The sequence below is a fragment of the Rana temporaria genome, chromosome 3 (genome assembly GCF_905171775.1).
Source record: "Rana temporaria chromosome 3, aRanTem1.1, whole genome shotgun sequence".
Lineage (NCBI taxonomy): Eukaryota > Metazoa > Chordata > Amphibia > Anura > Ranidae > Rana > Rana temporaria.
This window is the reverse complement of record NC_053491.1, coordinates 184,591,899-184,610,040: the sequence shown is the minus strand read 5'-3', so window position 1 is coordinate 184,610,040 and position 18,142 is coordinate 184,591,899. Positions and strand designations below refer to the sequence as shown.

The following is an 18,142-nucleotide window of genomic DNA, read 5'->3' as shown; positions in this document are numbered from 1 at the left end:
CAGTAGTTGCTATAACCTTTAGCTTGTGCAAATGTAGATGCTTCAAATACAGTAAACACCTCATGTTAGATTAATGCAAATAAATTAAAAGCTGATTTTTCTATTAATCATTATTTTACTGGAAGTAACAATATTTTAGATGGTAACTGTTTGTGGTTAAAGGGGTTGTAAAGTCAGAAGTTTTTGTTTATCGTAATACATTTTGTGTGCAGCAGCCCCCCCCCCCCCAAGCCCCCTAATACTTACCTGAGCCCCCTCTCTATCCAGCAATGTCCATGAGTCCCTAGGCTGTCCAGGACTCTCCCTCCTGATTGGCGCCATTGGCTCTCGCTGCTGTCAAAGTCAGTTAGCCAATCAGGAGAGGGAGGGGACACACTAAATGGACACATTGAGCTGCTGCTCGGCTTGGATGCCCCCATAGCAAGCTACTGATTGAAGTCCATCCGAGTTGCGAAAGTTCAGCCGGACGAGGAACCAGTTGTGGTCGGGGGTAAAGGGGAAGCAGTCGCCACTTGGGGGCTATCCACCTTGTTACCGAAGACTACTGTGAGTAAGCTCAAGCAAGTACCACAGCTGACTTCTCACCAACCGTAGATGGTAAAGAAGTGGGAGAGCTTCAGCGAATGCCAAGCCAGGGACTCTGAAGGATGGAGGGGGTGACAATTGTGGACTATACAGCGGGTTAGCTGTGGAAGAGCTCAGGAGATCCGGTGATGACTGTGATCTGGAAGTCTAGTGAGATACTGGGAGCTCAGTGAGTGAAGACCTACAGTGGGATACTGGGAGATAAGAGAAGAACAGTTTTGTATTACCAAGAGTTATGTATGACTACCTTTTAGTGACTGTTACAAGTTCAGTTGCCATAGGATACAGCGGTCCTACCTATTCAGATATGGCATCCGGCTGGAGGCCTTTCCCTGTATAGCTGTCTACCTACTGTATAGTGTCTCAGAGTCTGCCAATTACAATTGCATCTACCTAAGGGTGTTCTGGTCCTAATCCTCTCTCCCAAAGTTCTTGTTAAGAGACAATACATCTCTTGTTCGCATTCAAAAAGTGACCGGCGCCCATCATTTCATCTTGCAATATTATAAATGGTTAGTGCAGCGCATACAATTCAAATGATGCATTAAAGGTATAGGTGAAAAAAAACAGCAAAAAAAAAATGAGCCAAAAAGTCAATCAAAATCAAAATTAAACGTGAATAATAGTCCAAAGAATTATGTGACAAACAAATTCCAGAATCCGCTACAAGATTCACCAGTGACGTAGATTCCAAACAATAAGTGATCCCTCCACCACTAGGATTGGCCACTCTCACCTTAAGGCATGGACCTTACCAGGTAGTCATGCAAGCAGATAACATAAATACAGATACACCTGATGGCAAATTGTCTTATCAGGTCCCTCAGTAGTCTGCAGCTGGATAATATACCATGTATGGAAGAAAAATAGATCTAAGTGCTCTCCATTTCAAAAATGCTAACATTTATTGGATAAGCATAAAACTACTCACAAAGATCCGAACGATCAGTAGCATAAAACAAACAAACGGCAGGTTTGTTTCACAAAAGGACGGCAGCGAGCGACGTCTGTCCTCCCCTGTACGCATTACCTTTCCACGAACTTCCTCAGTGGGGTGGAGCCAAAACATTGTCTGCCTACCAACAACAAAACAAACGTGTCCACATAAACCAAGGCGTCACATGCAAATGTGGGGGAAAACGTTGTTACTATATTGTCGGTAAACTGCAGGACGATTGACTTTTAGAACTTATAAATTAACTTCTTATAAATTATCGATCACTGCACAAAGTACAAAGTGATCACAACAGCCACATTACTGAGCTAATTATAATACAATACAATCAGGCTATCGCCATCATGTGGTCAAGAATGATATTAACACCTATTCTTCTAAAATAAATAGATTATATAAAATTGAATAACAGTCGCTCGATACCGTTCTTAAGAAACATTAAAAAAATTATACAATCTAAAAATATTACATATGAAAATATATATAAAAATTATATAATTAATAAGTACAACCCCTTAATATACAAAAATCTAAAAACATTTATTTATCAGAAATAAAACAATTCAGATCAAAAACATTGAGTCCTTCAGGGGTGAGAACCTTGGCCTCCACAATTCAATAGGATTCTCTTTGGCTAATATGTCGAATATAATTCCCCCCCCTCCAATGTTGATCGACCCTTTCTATCCCCAGAATTTCAAACATCTGGGGTCTCTGTTATGACATTGCCTGAAGTGCCTGGAAACACTATGGGTACGAAGACCTCTCTTGATATTATTAACATGTTCACCAACCCGAACCCCCAAAGCCTGTGATGTGCGGCCTATAAACTGGAGTTCGCAGTCGCACTACTTGCATTACACCCACCATGTGCTGCCGCTGCCCCCCCAGAGTCCCCTTTTTCTTACCTGAGCACAATCGTTCCAGTGCTGAGCATTAACCCAGCGGCTCCTGCAGCTGTCTCCGTCCTCATTGGATAGATTGATAGCAGCAGGAGCCATTGGCTTTTGCTGCTGTCAAACAAATCCAGTGACATGGGAGCCAGGGGCGGAGCAGAGTCCTGCTGTCTGTGTCAGTAGACGCAGCAGTAGGACTCGGGAGCTCGCCTGCACGGTTGCCGCTCATGTAAATCTGCTCTCCGTGGAGGCACTCGCTGAAGAGCAGGAGCGCCACCGGGAGACCCCAGAAAAGAAGGATCGGGGCCATTCTGTGCAAAACCCTTGAAGTATGTTATTTAAAAAAAAAATCTAAATTACTTTAATATCTACAGTCTAGAGCATGGGTGTCAACCTCAATTTATCGTAGGCCGCATCAGCATTATGGTTGCCCTTAAAAGGGCCGGTTGTACCTGTAAGATTATATACATTTACCCAAGGCTTTTTGTCTGAGAGAATAGGTGCAGGGACTCAACCAAGTTCTCCTCTGATGAACCACTTTGAGCAGTGGATGTGGTCAAATTGCAGTGGGAGGATCTTAAAGGGGCAATAAATACCAGGAGAGCATTATGTATGGATTTCATGGGTGCACTATGTACAGAGTGTAGAGTTCAGGTGGGATCCGAGTACTGAGTGCAGTTTTGGGGTTTCATATGCACAAAGTGCAAAGTTCAGGGGTTCACTGTTTACAGTAGGGTTGAGGAGTATGCTACATATAGAGGGGTTTAGCTCTCTCGGGTGTCCACCTCCCACTTCCACCCCTCCTTGCCTCTGCACCATTCTCCATCCCCCACCTATGCACACATTTCCCTCCCTGCCCCCCAAAGTTTTCTTGCACCTCACCTACCCATCCTGGCTCCAGTACCTCCTGGCAGTGTAGGCGGCTCAGCCCCTCTCTCTCACTTATAGGAAGATCCTTGGTTAGAATCTGTGCAACCGGACACAGATAAGAATCACAGTGCAGCTTACCATGTGATGCCTAACCCCACAATGCACCTGCCATCTGAATCTGTAGGGCAGGCAGGAATCTGTGAAGGTCTCCACCACTATCCAGCTAAAAAAAGCCCTGAGTGCAAGGGCCACATGAAATTACCTGAAGGGCCAGATTCAGCCTTGTGTTTGACACACGTGGTCTAGAGGAAAGACGGGAAAGAGGAGATATTAATGAAACCTTAAAATATATCATAAAAATGTTACTTGTCAACTCAATGCATATGAATGCAATGCACATCAACACATCTAAAAATGAAAATTATTTGAACCCTCCAGTGACCTGTACAGCAGCTATTTAGGGAGAAAAGCATGTTGCAATTTATGAAAATTTGCTTTTTGACCAGAATTTTTTTGTAGTTTTAAATTTTGAGTAGCTGGATCACTATAGACCAGTTTACCAGTCTTGTCGAGTAGAAAATGACATGTGACCAGCTTGACCGCACGTGTAAAGACAAAAGGAAGAAATCCCCGACTTGGCAAGGATATTGCATGAAAAATCTACCTGGATTTGAAAAAATATTCAAAATCCCGGCACACCACCACTGGTGAGTACTTTATTATTTATTTAGCAATAGTTTGCAGTGTGACAGATTTGACAAATGTCAGCACAAGAACATTTTACTGTCATAAATTTGTCATAAATTTGCACGTTAGTGTAAAGGCCATAAATTATATTTGGGGCTTTCATTTTTCAGTGTGACCTTGGCATGTATAGATCAGTGGCTGAACGCATATTGTGATTTACATGGATTGGAAGACATTCTTTATAATTTTTTTGTTTCAATAATATTTGGGTTCCCTATGGACTTTTTTACAAGTTGTATGTTTTTTTGTTTCTTTTTTACTTTTTTGTGAATGAGTAACAAAGTCTCCTCCCAAACCCTAACAGGCCATACGCCTTCAGCAAGGGGCCAGAAAATCCCCCTTTGCAAGGCACTATGTACTCATGTTGAGAGACAATATACATTCAGCCTCAATTATGTTATCCAGCTATGCAGATCCACATCAATCACAATGAGCTGTGCAACCCAACGATGGTCACCTGCCACTTCTACTGTTGTAAATGACAGATCACCATCCGACTACTGAATGACATAGTGATAACTGGCTGGGCCTCCCAACCTTGCAAGGTACTTGTCAACCATGTTAAGGGACAAGGGCCTCTTTCCCACATCCTGTTCTTCAAAAGTGAGGTGAAGATTTGTGGTGCATACTTATAGAATTCTGGTAAACATCTTTTTAATAAGGAGGCCCCCAGATCTCTATGCCCTTCCAGACGAATAAGTACATTCACAAAAAAACTGTGTTATTCACGTCAACAACAAGTTTTCTTTGCCTGCCAAGCTGTACATGCCACACTCCTGCTATTAATTTACAGATTTACCACTACAATAATACCGTCGGGTTCCTTTAATATATGAAGGTTCCTTTCAAAACATTGACAGTATTGTCTACATCTATCTGCATAGATAATTCTAGGATTCTCCATTTTTATTGGCAAGGATTCAGAAGTTGCATTCCAGCAACCATAGTCTGTGAATACAAATATTTTTCTCCCGACTCAGGCCTCTCTGAGCATAGGGGCACATTAGAAGCCCACCAATACCAAAGGCCTTACCTCCCACAAAATAAAATTAACATACTGGATATTTTCCCCAGGCTATGGTTTATCTTGTGGAGGATTCAGCTGATTTTTCTTCAAGCACTTGCCAAACATTTAATGGGCAAAGATGCTTGAATCACTGCCGCTACAATACTATCCCAAATCAGTGTAGGTAAATCTGTAGTCAACATCAATGACAGTCCATAGGACCAACAGGAATTTTTTTTTTGTAAATAAAGTAATTGCTGGCATCACAATCCAAATGTGTTTTCTGCAAATCAATATTCAGAATTTTGGTGCCAGAGCAATCTCCTGCATATTTCTCCATATAGACTTGCATGTTGATTGAAAAATATAGTGTAATTTTTACTTGCCAATGTGGAATTCAGAAAACATCAAAGAATAAGAATGTCCAGTAGCTATAAACCTGTTAAAAAAAATATATAACAATTGTACTTCTTTTTTTGCACTCCAGGTATTGAAAATGAAGTGGTAAAGCAATAGGCAGAGTTAAATGGATGATGGTCCTCAGAAAGAAGAGTCATAATGAGGCTGGGGCCAGAAGATGACAACTGCCATTTTCACCTACAAAGCTTTTTGAAACTGTATCTGGAGTTCCGAGAGTAAGTTGGCATTTTTTTTTTCTATTCTTGAAATTAAGATTTCCCTTGCTCACATTTTTTATATTTTCTAATTAGGAGACGTTCAGTGATGAAGACATTCCAGTGGAGAATAAGGAATAACCTGAGACTGAGTCTACTGTCAGTACGGTGGAACATGTTGCTGGGAGTCCTTCAGTTTCTGAGAGCAATGCCTCTACAACCTCAGTAGATGTGTCTGTGGAGCCTAAGTTGAAGCCAGGTCCGTCTATTGCAAAGTCAAGCTTTAGGCCAAGGGCAGATAAAAGACAACATGCTGTTACCCATAACAGTGTCAGAAAGAATCTCCTTTTAACGGCTCTGGACAAAATTATAAAAAAGAGGAATACTGCTTCACAATGGGCATGCTCCTGACATTCAGAATGGTTCCTAAGCACAAAATATTTCCCCCACCATGGATATGTTCAATTTGAGTCAATTGTGCTGTCCCGATGCACTAAAAAACACTTCCCACATATGCCAAATTGCACCACCACTGCCACCACAAGCAGCACCACAACCTGCAACTACCGACCTCATCCAGTACCCTACCTGTCTTATGAACCCATGCCATGAGAACATGGCTCACATGACTCACAGATCACACCCTACTGCCCTACACCTCACAATTTTTTAAACCAAGTTGAAGACATGACCAACATTAAATTGAGGAAGACCTACTTGCTGAATTCTCCAGTAAGAGTTAATAAAAAACTTCTTTCAAAGCAGGTTTCCATTCCCCTCCTACCACTGTTCCCCTCCTACCACTGTTATTTTTGATTATTATATATTTTTTTTAAACAAGCTTTTTTTCTTTCCATTAGTAGTTGTTTATATGACCTTTTGAATAATGGTTTTTTTCCTCCTTATCCATTTTTTTCCATTTGCTTCGTTTTTGTATGTTTGTTGTTTATAGTGAAGCTTAATGACATTTGTGAAAAATAAAAAACACATTTTCACTGTCAGTTTGTTTGTGTGGGTTGTATTACAAAATAACACAATAATTCTCTGAACCTTTTTTTTTTCCCCGCTAAAAGTTACATTCTCAGGACAAGCTTCAGGGGTATTACCTTTTCTAAGTTCACGGAATTATTCCTGTGAAGAAGGGAATATCTGAAAAGCTTGTCCAGGAAATTTAACCACTGCAAATAAAATAAATATAATAGACAGTACTTCCAAACACTTGTTTTTACTTACCCGAAGCCATAATCACACGATCATTCAGCACTGGGTCCTTCTCCTCTCTATTTACTTACCGGATGGGTCCTTTTTCCTGATGTCCAAGTTGCGGTCTGAGTAAGTTGGATAATCCCCACATTCAGGATCCAGAAGACCGCTGAAGTCAGACCAAGAGGAGAAAAATGAGACCAGATGGTGAAGGTTAATGTGCCGTGCTGGGTTCTGCAGATGGAAAGGACATCAGCAAGGAACCTTGATGGGGGGGACTCAGGTGAGTATAACTGACCTCACCATGATAGGTAAAGTGAACAGATGGCAGGATATGTTAGAGAGGAGGGAGGAACAGGGAAATTATAGATTTGGCCCTGAGTTGGGCTTTAGTTGATTTAATCTGCACACACTTGGATATCCATAGTAGCTGAAAGATTGGATAATTAAACTGAATATTCCCACATACCTATCCCACTTCCTGCACCACTCCATGACCACCATGTCTTTCTGCAGCCTCCTAAGCTTGATAATTTTTTTTTTTTTTTTTTTTTTTTTAGATTTTTACCTTTTAATGGACATGCATGTATAAGTGTAACACAAGTAATGTTTATGTTCATATGTGTGATTGTTTGTGGGTGCGGTTAGATGGACTTTACTATAGTAACGAATAGAAACATACTGAGAGCTATAGTCATTGTGAAGGTAGGGCTTGAGAGTCAAAAGCAAACATTTCCTACCTGGTGATCATTGTCATGTAACAATAATCATCTAAACAATCTTTTTTTTAAAGAAGACTAATGCCCCCATGCACACGATCAGAATTTCCGATGGAAAATGTCCGAAATACTTTTTCCATCGGAAATTCCGACCGTGTGTATGCCCCATCGGAGTAATTCCATCGCAAATTCTGATGAATTCCATCAGAGTTTAGTTAGAGAACATGTTCTCTTTTACTCCGATGGAATTCTGTCAGAATTCCGATGTGATTTTGGTCGGAAAAAGGTCCTATCGTGTGTACGGGTCTTAAGTGCTTTTGTGTTAAAATAAATAAATTGCTGCAAGGAACCCTGATAGTTTTCGGATACCTAGAAAATACTGTTTGGAAATGCACATTCTGTTAATATTGACTTGACACTAAATATTAATCACATAAATGGCCACAAGATGGGGACAGTGTCTGCAAAATGTTGTTTGCTGTTCATACAGCACATTCTGAATATAGCTTGCTTTTCTTGGGAGCTTTCCTATTATATTTAATGTAGGTATTAGCACCATGGCCTATAATCTCGGAACATACGTTATCACAGCTTTGTGATTGGATAGGATATTCTGCAGTGGCAATTTTTCACGTCACCTACAGAGCCACTTATCAATAGAGTAATGCTGTGATAATGAACATTACCTTCAAGATACTTTTATTTTTCAAAGGGTATTGATTAAAGCAGCCAAGTGAGGTGTCTGTCTATACTAGTGTCCTGCACTTCAATCCCAGCAGGCAGAACACACACTGCTGTTATATATGGAGGAAAAATTGCAGAGCATGTCTTGTTTCAGTTAGCTGCACTGGCATATAGCATTTTAACTATGTCAGCATCTGCTGGTATTTATTTATACACACAGCACATTTTCTATTATATTTGATGTAGTGGTATAGCATTCTATTTTGCAGTTTAGATGATTAAATGTAATAATTCAGTGATGATTAAATGTAACACCACCCACCACCTCTTCTTTCTTCCAGTGTCTTTCTCTTCATAGCTTAAACTTGCAGAGAAAAAAAGGACCCAGCTAAAGCAATGTGTCTGTCTGCATGACTCTAATGCCCTATACACACGATCGGTCAGTCCGTTGAGAACGGTCTGATGGATTTTTCCATCAGTAAACCGATGAAGCTGACTGATGGTCAGTCGTGCCTACACACCATCGGTTAAAAAAACGATTGCGTCAGAACGCGGTCAAATAAATCACGTACGACGGCACTATAAAGGGGAAGTTCAAATCCAATGACGCCACCCTTGGAGCTGCTTTAGCTGATTTTGTGTTGGTAAAGGTGATTCAGGCTTTTCTGTCTGTTACAGCGTGATGAAATCCATAACAAACGCTAGTTTTACCAGAACGAGCACTCCCATCCCCCTAATTTAGTCTGAGCATGCGTGGATTTTTAACCGATAGACGTGCCTACAAACAATCGTTTTTTTTTCTATCGGTTAGGTATCCATCGGTTAATTTTAAAACAAGTTTCACATTTTTTAACCAATGGATAAATAACCGATGGGGCCCACACACGATCGGTTTGGTCTGATGAAAACGGTCCATTAGACCGTTCTCATCGGATTGACCGATCGTGTGTACGCGGCATTATATTACATACAGTGGGTATAGAAAATCACCCTCCCTTTTAAAATATATATTTTTTTTTTGCTTTGCGGGCTGAAATGAAGGCAGACACAGTTTTTGTTTTATCCAGCTGTATTTACCAAGTGCAATTTATAACATCCAAGTGAAAGATCGAACACCAACATGTCAGAAAAAAAAAGAAACACAAAACAGAGTGACTGAGTTGGAAAAAGGATCACCTCCTTGTGTCAGTATTTTGTTGAACCACCTTTTACTTTAATTACAGTCTTTAGTCTGTTGGGCTATGTCTCTATTAACTTTGCACATATAGACTTTGCAATATTTACCCACTTTTCTTTGCAGAACTTCTCAAGTTCAGTTCAATTTGATGGTGACCATTTGTGAACAGCAGTCTTCAAGTCATAACACAGATTTTCGATGGGGTTTAAATCTGGGCTCTGACTGGGCCATGCAAGGACATTTAGGCTAGCACCGCTCTACTGTCTGTTAAAACCTCCAAATATGCATGTTGGTAGTTGGTACCTTCTCTTCATGTGCCAGGTTCAAACAAACTCCCACTCGTCACAAACTCGGAATATGGATCTATGGAAAGAATCTGCACTCTGGAATCCATCCAAATTCTTTATTCCATAATCACCAAGTACAGAGTAACTGCTAACATGTTTTGGCGAAGAGCCTTGTTCACCAAAAGGACATTCACCTTTTTCTCCTTCAGCCACTGTGTGGTAATTTTTACTGTGTGCTTTGGGTCATTGTTAAAACAATGTCCAACATGTCAGATAAAACAAATCCGGTGTAGCTAATCACCGTCTCAATGGCGCACACATCCTTTTGACTTTCAACTGTGATTAACTGTGGGCATTTTGATTAGCTCAGCATGAATAGAGCTTTCCTGAAGCATTTCAGTCCCTGATAGTGCAACCAAAGCAAACAATCAACTATGGGTGGCAAGACACTGTCAAAGATCTCCGGGATAAAGTAGCGGACAGGCACATGTCAAGAGATAGAGACAAAAAATGTCAAACGCTTTGTCCATGCTTAGAAGCATGACCACACAGTGGCTGAAGGAGAAAAAGGTGAATGTCCTTGCAAGGTCTAGTCAGAGCCCAGACTTAAACCGCATTGAAAATCTGTGGAATGACTTGAAGAGTGCAGTCCACAAATGGTCACCATCAAATTTAACTGAACTCAAGTATTTCTGCAAAGAAGAGTGAGCAAATATTGCAAAGTATATATGTGCAAAGTAGGTAGAGACATATCCCAACAGACTAAAGGCTGTGATTAAACAATTGGTGGTCCACAAGGGGTTGATCCTTTTTCCAACTTTTTTTTTAAATGTTGCTGACAGGTTGTTGTTTCACTTAGATGTTTATAAGTCTTAATTTCAGACTGAAAAGTAACAAAATGTGATTTTAAAGGGGGACGATTCTTTTCTATACCCACTGTATAGACATCACCTGCTCACTAGTGGCTGGGCTGTTACGTAACTCCGATACATGCTGTTCAGTTGTGTTCTATCATCACCATGGTGTTCTGCTTTGTTTCCCCTATACTTTGTGCCAGCCTATACAGATTGAAATAACAAAGAACAATAAAGTTTCCCATACATTGGATCACTTACTGCCTATAGAGATTTTTATGACCAGTTGAACTACTTCGCCTCTCACACCTGTTCACCCCCTATGGATCAAAGCAATTTGTATTTTCCTAGGATAACAAAGAAGCACAGTGGTTAGCACTTCCGCCTAGCAGCCCTTGGGTTGTCGGGCATGGGGAGGCGAACCAGACAGTTTAAAAAAAAAAGCTTAAATAATTTAAAAAACGTGATACGTATACAGGCTGGAAGGAGGGATGAAGTGGAGGGAACTTGTGGAAGAGGATGAAGGTCCGCTTTGGGTGCTGTAGCATTTATTTATTTTTTTTAACAAGAAGCCTTGGTTGTACTTTAAATAACAGGGCTTCACAAAGGAACCAGTGTCCGACTCCTTAGCAACCATATTCTACATTCATTCTTCCATATTACACAGAATCCGTACAAGGAGGAGTCTGGTTGCTGTGGGTAACAATAACCATACTTTCTGCAGACAGTTTTATGGCTGCCACCCATGTTGTAATGAAATACAATTATGGAGGGCATAAAAGAAACTTCAAGTGTTGGGCAATTTTGCAGTCGTGTCCTCTGGTCTATACAAGTCCTGCATAAAATACAGAGTCAATCCATTTTTTTTTCTCTTTAGATGTATCCTGCCCTGAGTCATGGATTTTTTGTTTTTCAGAGCCAATTAGATTTGAATTTTGTGATTATTATATCAGGTCAAATATTTAAATCATAGAAACCATTGTATGATAGCCTAATAGGTAAAATAGAATGACAACCAAACTGAACATGCATACACTTGATGCATATTATGTCTCAATTGTAAAAGCTGTCAGTATTATAAATAGCTCTTTCAATTTTTTTTTTTACAAAAGGTTACACATTACAAGATTGAACTAGAAATATACGGCATCAGAAATGTGGGTTTTATCAGTGCAGGGCCAGTACAGAGAAGTGCTGAGAAAGGCAGTTGTTCAGTTCGTGATTAGGTTTCTTTCAGATATTCACAGTAGAAGTCTAATCTCTCAGTGTCACAGAGAGAGGAGATTACTGGGGCACATTTAAATCACTATGTTAAAAGTATACTAAGAATTTTCTGCAAGTCGAAAAGCACAAAATGCTCCAAAAATGCAGATTCCAAAAAACTAAAGTTGTAGTTTATAATCTATAAACTACAACTTTTATTTTAAATTTTTTAATAAATTATATTTATGACTAGAAAAATGGTTACAGTATGCAGTGAGATGCAAAATAATGATCTTTCCTGGAGAGGCATGTGATATAACACTCATGCCTCGTACACACGACCGGTTTTCCCAAAGAGAAAACTGCAATTTTTTTGATTGGTCGGGAAAACAGGTCATGTGTATGCTCCATAGCAGTTTCCCCGACGAGAAAACTGCCCCAAAAAAATTTGAACCTGCTCTACTCCTTCCCGTCGTGTTTTCATGTCAGTCTTTTTCTCGTCTCGAAAACCGCTCGTGTGTGTGCTTTTCCAAGGGGAAAAAAATGCGCATGCTTAGAATCAAGTATGAGACGGGAGCGCTCGTTCTGGTAAAACTAGCGTTCGTAATGGAGAACGCTGTATGGACTGAAAAGCACAAAGACTGAAAAGCGTGAATCGTCTCTCACCAAACTTTTACTAACACGAGGATCAGCAAAAGCAGCCCAAAGGGTGGCACCATTTGAATGGAACATCCCCTTTATAGTGCCGTTGGATGTCACCGAGCTTTGGTCAATCGTTTTTTTTTTACTGAACGCATGTTTGCAAGGCAGGCTTGAAAGGAATCACATCGGGAAAAACGTCGGGTTTTGGCATGTCAGGAAAACTGGTTGTGTGTACAGGGCATCAGGCCTCTTGCACGCTGGACATTTTTTCAACTGCTGTTTTTGGCTTTTTTCTACAGTCAATAAACTCTCCAGCATGTTATCCTATGTTTCAATGCACACATAGGCTGATATCAACTGTTTTTGACTAAAGCGTTTTGTGTCTGTAAAAAGGTCTTTCAGTTGTACAAACACTCCAACGTCAAAAAACGACAAATGTGTCTCACTGGCGTTTTTTAAAGTTTTTGTTTCCATTGATTAAAAAAAAATGAAATTGCTAAGGTTAAAATACGCTGAAAAACGAAAAAAAAAAAAACCCCACTGAAAACATTGAAAAACTCACTGCAAGCTACTGGCGTTTTTATAATGTAGAAGGAGGCAAGGCTGAATTTAGATACCATGCTACCCTAAGCTCACCTGAATAGTGACTCTTTTGTAAAGATCAACCCCTTGTACCATGTGGTTATATTAGTTAAAAAAGAATTCCAGCATATTTTATTGGAGGCAGCATGCTGTCCACTTTATATGCAGACTAGATGGCACGACGGCGGTGGCAAATTAAAGGGGACGTACCTGTACGCCCATTTGCCTGTCCGTTCCATTCTGTCAACGTATATGTGTGTACGCTGGTCCTTAAGTGGTTAATGTGTGTAGCCTTTCCTCATAACTGAGATTCTCCAGCCCACTTATTAGTTTAGTTGCCCTTCTCTGGACTCTCTACAATTCCAGTACATCCTTCCTGAGGACTGGTGACCAGAACTGGTTGTGTGAACTGGTGTGTTTATTAGCAAACGTAGTGTACAGAATTATGGAAAATGGTAGTGACATAAACACACACACACACACACACACACACATGCTCAGGTTAAACTGGATGGGCTGGTGTCTTTATTTAACCTTACCAACTATGTAATTATCATTTTGCCCTCTTAGCCTTAGACAATGGCCCAAGTGCATGATGGTAAATATATCTCTGCAAATAAGGGATTTAATGTATAGATCAGTTGTGATCTTTACTTATTTTTCTTTACCCTGTTTTAGAAATTATAATGGTAATGCTAGATACCATTACTGCTTTTTATCGTCTAACATCAACCTCACTATGTAGTTTCTATGAAAGCCATGCATTGCTCATGTTGTTTTTTCTATTACAGAATCACCAAAAGGCCCTCAACTGTCTGCAGGCATGAATGGAAATGTGCAATATCCCACTAACTCTGGTCAGCAAGTAGCCTCTGCCATACCCTCTCCAAGTGCGAGTAAGCCTTGGCGCAGTAAATCCATGAATGTTAAACACAGTGCCACATCCACCATGCTGTCTGTTAAACAACCTAGTCCAGCAACTTCTCCTACCCCATCTCCAGATAGAGTAAAACCACCGTTGTCTGAGGGAATTAAAAGTACCGCCTCTGGGCAAAAATCAATGCTTGAAAAATTTAAATTGGTGAACACTAGGGTTGGTTTGAGGTCTCCGTCTTCACCATCAAGTGAAGTCATTATTGAGGATGACTACTTATCTGAATGTGGAGAAAATGATGTGGGTTGCACATTAAGTAGTCCTAAAATATCACCAAAATTGACACCTCCAAAGGCTGGAAGCAAAAATATCAGCAATAAAAAGGGGTTGCCTCAACCAAAGGAAAAGGAAGAGAAGAACAAGGACAAAAATAAATCAAACACTGAGAAACCAGCTAAAGAGGAAAAGGAACAGACATCGGAAGGATCAAAAAAAAGCTCCAAAATTGCAAGCTTAATTCCAAAGGGAAATAAGTCAGCTGCAGTTAAAAAGGAAAGTTCAATTCCTTCATCGAGTGGAATCCCTAAACCCGGATCAAAAACGCCAGCAACAAAACAATCTACATCCCCTGTTTCTGCAACTGTAAAAGAGCCAGAAAAAAGCAGGACTACCAAAGGCAGTCAAACTGTATGCACACAAAAACCCACCACCAGTGAAAAGGTATCTACCCCCACTGAAGGAAAGGTCTGTTCTGCTTCCACTACACAGACTACAACAACATATCCCCCTGGTGCCGGTGTCCAGTTTACAGGAAATGGGATTGTGCAACTTCCTCAGCAGCAGTACACACACCCAAATACTGCAACTGTGGCACCATTTATATACAGGTATGTACACTAGTTATTATTTTATGGTAAGTATACATAGAACTAGGGGTTTATGGATGAAAATTGACTAAATGGCTCATGTTATATAACATAATAATTAAATGGTCTCTTGTCATACTTAAACTCAAAACCTAATATTTGGAAAAAACATATTTTTATAACCCCACTCCTTAATAAGAACAGCTTTGTGGAATATTTATGTTTGTTTAATGTGAAGTTGGGGGGTTGTTTTAGCTTAAGGGTAGAGCTACCAAGTCCATAACAAGTATGCAGTTTAAGGGCTTTTTGACTCACTTTTATTGAAGGAAAAAAAAAACGTGTCCATTCAGGATTGCCCACGCAGGGGTTTTAACATCACAGTAATAATCACACACTGAAAATACAGAGCCTTCTGGCTCTTTTGCAGCAGCGTTGCTCAGGCTTTAGGCTTCAGCCCTCCTGGCCATATAACAGAGTTCCTGTACAAACACTGTACCCATTTTTCAGCTTTCGTGCTGCTCAGCCCACAGGCTTGAGCCCTCTGTCTAACTATACTATGCAGGCATGCATGCTTCTCCCTTGCTCGCCTGGACTCCTTGGAAGGGTGGAACCCGGAACCATGGTCAGGTGTCTACAAATAGGCCAGCACACACCTGACCAGTCAGTGTGCTGGTGAGTCTCAAAATCCAGGACTGGGGATTTCATCCCACCCGGATCTCTAAGAAATCCCCAGGTTCCAGGTCCCAAAAGGGACTTTACTAAATAATGAGGAAACTGAAAAGCCAGTTTCCACCCAAATAAGCAAATACAATGGAGCCCCGCAACCTGCCTGGTTGAGAATCCTGCATCCATACACCGGTGGGGTACCACACTACCACAGTAAGTAAAGCCTCATACACATGGCTGGTTTTCTCGGAAAGAAAACTGCTGGCAGAGCTTTTGGTCAAGAAAAATGGTCGCGTGTATGTTTTCTCGTCGAGAAAACTGCCGGGAATCTCGACAAGAAAAATAGAGAACCTGCTCTCTATTTTCTCGTTGGGATTCTCGTCGGCCTGTTTCCCGATGAGAAAACTGTGTGTATGCGGCTACAAGCTTACATGTCCTAATGTAAGCCCGCACATGCTCGATGAGACTTTGACGCATGTGCGGTAGCTTACAAGGGTAGTGTAGGGTGAAGCAAGATGGCGGCGACGGCATCGAATGTGACGAGCGCATGCCTATCGTGTCAATGACATTACTGCGTTCTTGCCATTAAAAAAAAACGGCGGTTATTTTGAATGTGCCATGTGTACACTCGGCTTTGCAAGAAAAGCTTGCCAGGAATCTCATCGGGAAAAACTTTTTTTTCCCAATGAGATTCCCCGACTGTGTGTACGAGGCTTTAGATTTCTACCATAGTTAAATGTAAATGTGTTCACATTTATCTATGGTTCCATGCACACTTCTATCATGCATACCTTAGAATTGTGAAAAAAGACACGTATTCCAACTGCAAAAGGTGTGACATAAGTCTCTGCACTTATATCAAGGAAAATGTATTTCTAGTGGCGTAGTATAATGTATCCTTCTTGATGTCCTTTTTGATTTATTCTGTCTATAACAGTTTGCTATGGGAGCCCCAAAATGTCTCAGGGACATTTATAAGACAACTTCCTTTCCTTTATTAGCACTGTTGAATATTTCTCTCTTGCTGGATACAGTCAGGGGCGGTTGAGCACTAAAAAGGATAAGTTCACTCGAAATTAGGTTGTCCTTTCAAAACAAAAAGTTTGCACAGGAAAACCATTTTGTTGTAAACGACCAGTCAACCTTGCAGCTATTCTGCTTTTTTTTTAAGTGAAGGGGAAAAAACTCTGTCCTCTCCTGCTGCAAGCACCACCAAGGGAAGTTTCTCCAGAGCTTGCATTAACATGCAATTGAAAAACAAACAAATCTTTTACATTCAACCTACTTATAGATGTTCCCCAAGGCCTGGTACTCTTCTGCACATCTGTTTGGTTTACACCACTAGTAGGGTTTGGCCCTTGGAACCACAACGTGCTTTAGGAGACAAGGGGGGGTGATTCTTTTCTGGACCTCTTACCACACCTCTATTACCTGTGGCACGTGTAGAAGAAAAAGATGTGCAGTTGTCACTAAAACACTTATGATTCAGTCTTTTTTTTATTCAGCCTGTGGGCTGAATTAAAAATCTGACCGGACTTCCCCATCCCCACATTCGATGAGAATGTGGGCATCTTCCCCACTGCAGGGGCTGAAGGAATTACAATTTTTCAGCAGGGCCGTTCATGAGAAGTCGATTGATGGATTTACTTGTCATGAACAGAAATGGCCAGTGATGGATCAAAATTCACCCAGGAGAGATTTGCCATACCTTTTCATTTTGACTGGATTTAAGAGAAAATCTCCCCAAAAGGAATACAAATATGAATAAAAACTTTTACAGTTTTTTTTCTAATAAGTTCTACAGCTTCTCTGCTCTATCCAAAACCAAAAAAATAAGTTATCCAGTAGTACAATTTATTTATTTAAAATGGACTAATTACTAGATACAGTGATAGAAGAAGTAGATTATCAGGCAGACAGCAGTGAAACAGTGGATAGATGGAGGCTAATAGATGGGCATGGTACCTCTTTCCTGATTATCAAGTTAAATATACAACTCTGCATATTCTTTCAGACTGTTTTTGTATAATTGAGTGTTCATCTTAAAAACATAAAAAAAAAAAAAATATTTGAATAAAAAAAATAGATTTTAAGAAAACACAAAGTAACATTGCTCAGTTCTATTGTTGACTTGCAGTAATCAAAATAGAATGTGCAATTGGCTTATTACCCTTGATGAAATGAGAGAGTGGGTAACCGCTCAAAGAGAACCAGGTAATCTGATTCCTGTGGTCCGAGCCAAGGGTGCAGGCAGTGCAATCAAAATGCAGGTTAGTATGAAGGAAAAAAGGTGGGACAGCCGCACTCCAAAAAAACTCCTCCTTTAATTAAAAATCACAAAATACATGCCACAGCAAAAAACAGCACAACAAAAGAAAAGCTGACGTTTAGCTATGAAGAAGCACTAAGGCATAGTGCGAAACGTCAGCTTTTCTTTTGTTGTGCTGTTTTTTGCTGTGGCATGTATTTTGTGCTCCATTTCCTTCTGTCTTCTTGACCATGATCTGTACATGATCTGTACCATGATCTGTACATGCCACCATATGGATACTCGGCAGTTCCGCCATTTCCTCAATTGTGTATGTTCCCCCTTGTGTTATTATTTATATGGATCTCATTTGTGATGATGTTATAGGAGTGAATCTCCTGTATTTATCTGTTAATTACCTTAAAATATATGTGTTTGTAATTTTAATTGTTCTTTACTATATC

The 18,142-nt window shown here is 40.3% G+C and overlaps 1 protein-coding gene and 1 long non-coding RNA gene across 16 annotated transcripts in view; both read left to right on the top strand.

Annotated features, from left to right (window-relative positions):
- Positions 1–18,142, top strand: part of NAV3 (neuron navigator 3) — a 789,636-nt gene that overhangs the window by 570,233 nt on the left and 201,261 nt on the right. For all 15 annotated transcript variants that reach the window (XM_040343949.1, XM_040343951.1, XM_040343950.1 and 12 more), the window contains one exon: positions 13,816–14,785. In XM_040343949.1, the coding sequence (XP_040199883.1) occupies positions 13,816–14,785 (970 nt within the window). The remainder of the gene's footprint in view (positions 1–13,815; positions 14,786–18,142) is intronic.
- On the top strand, positions 320–7,305 carry LOC120931947. Its single transcript, XR_005747915.1, has 2 exons — positions 320–5,694; positions 5,770–7,305. It is a non-coding gene; the product is annotated as an uncharacterized LOC120931947 (long non-coding RNA).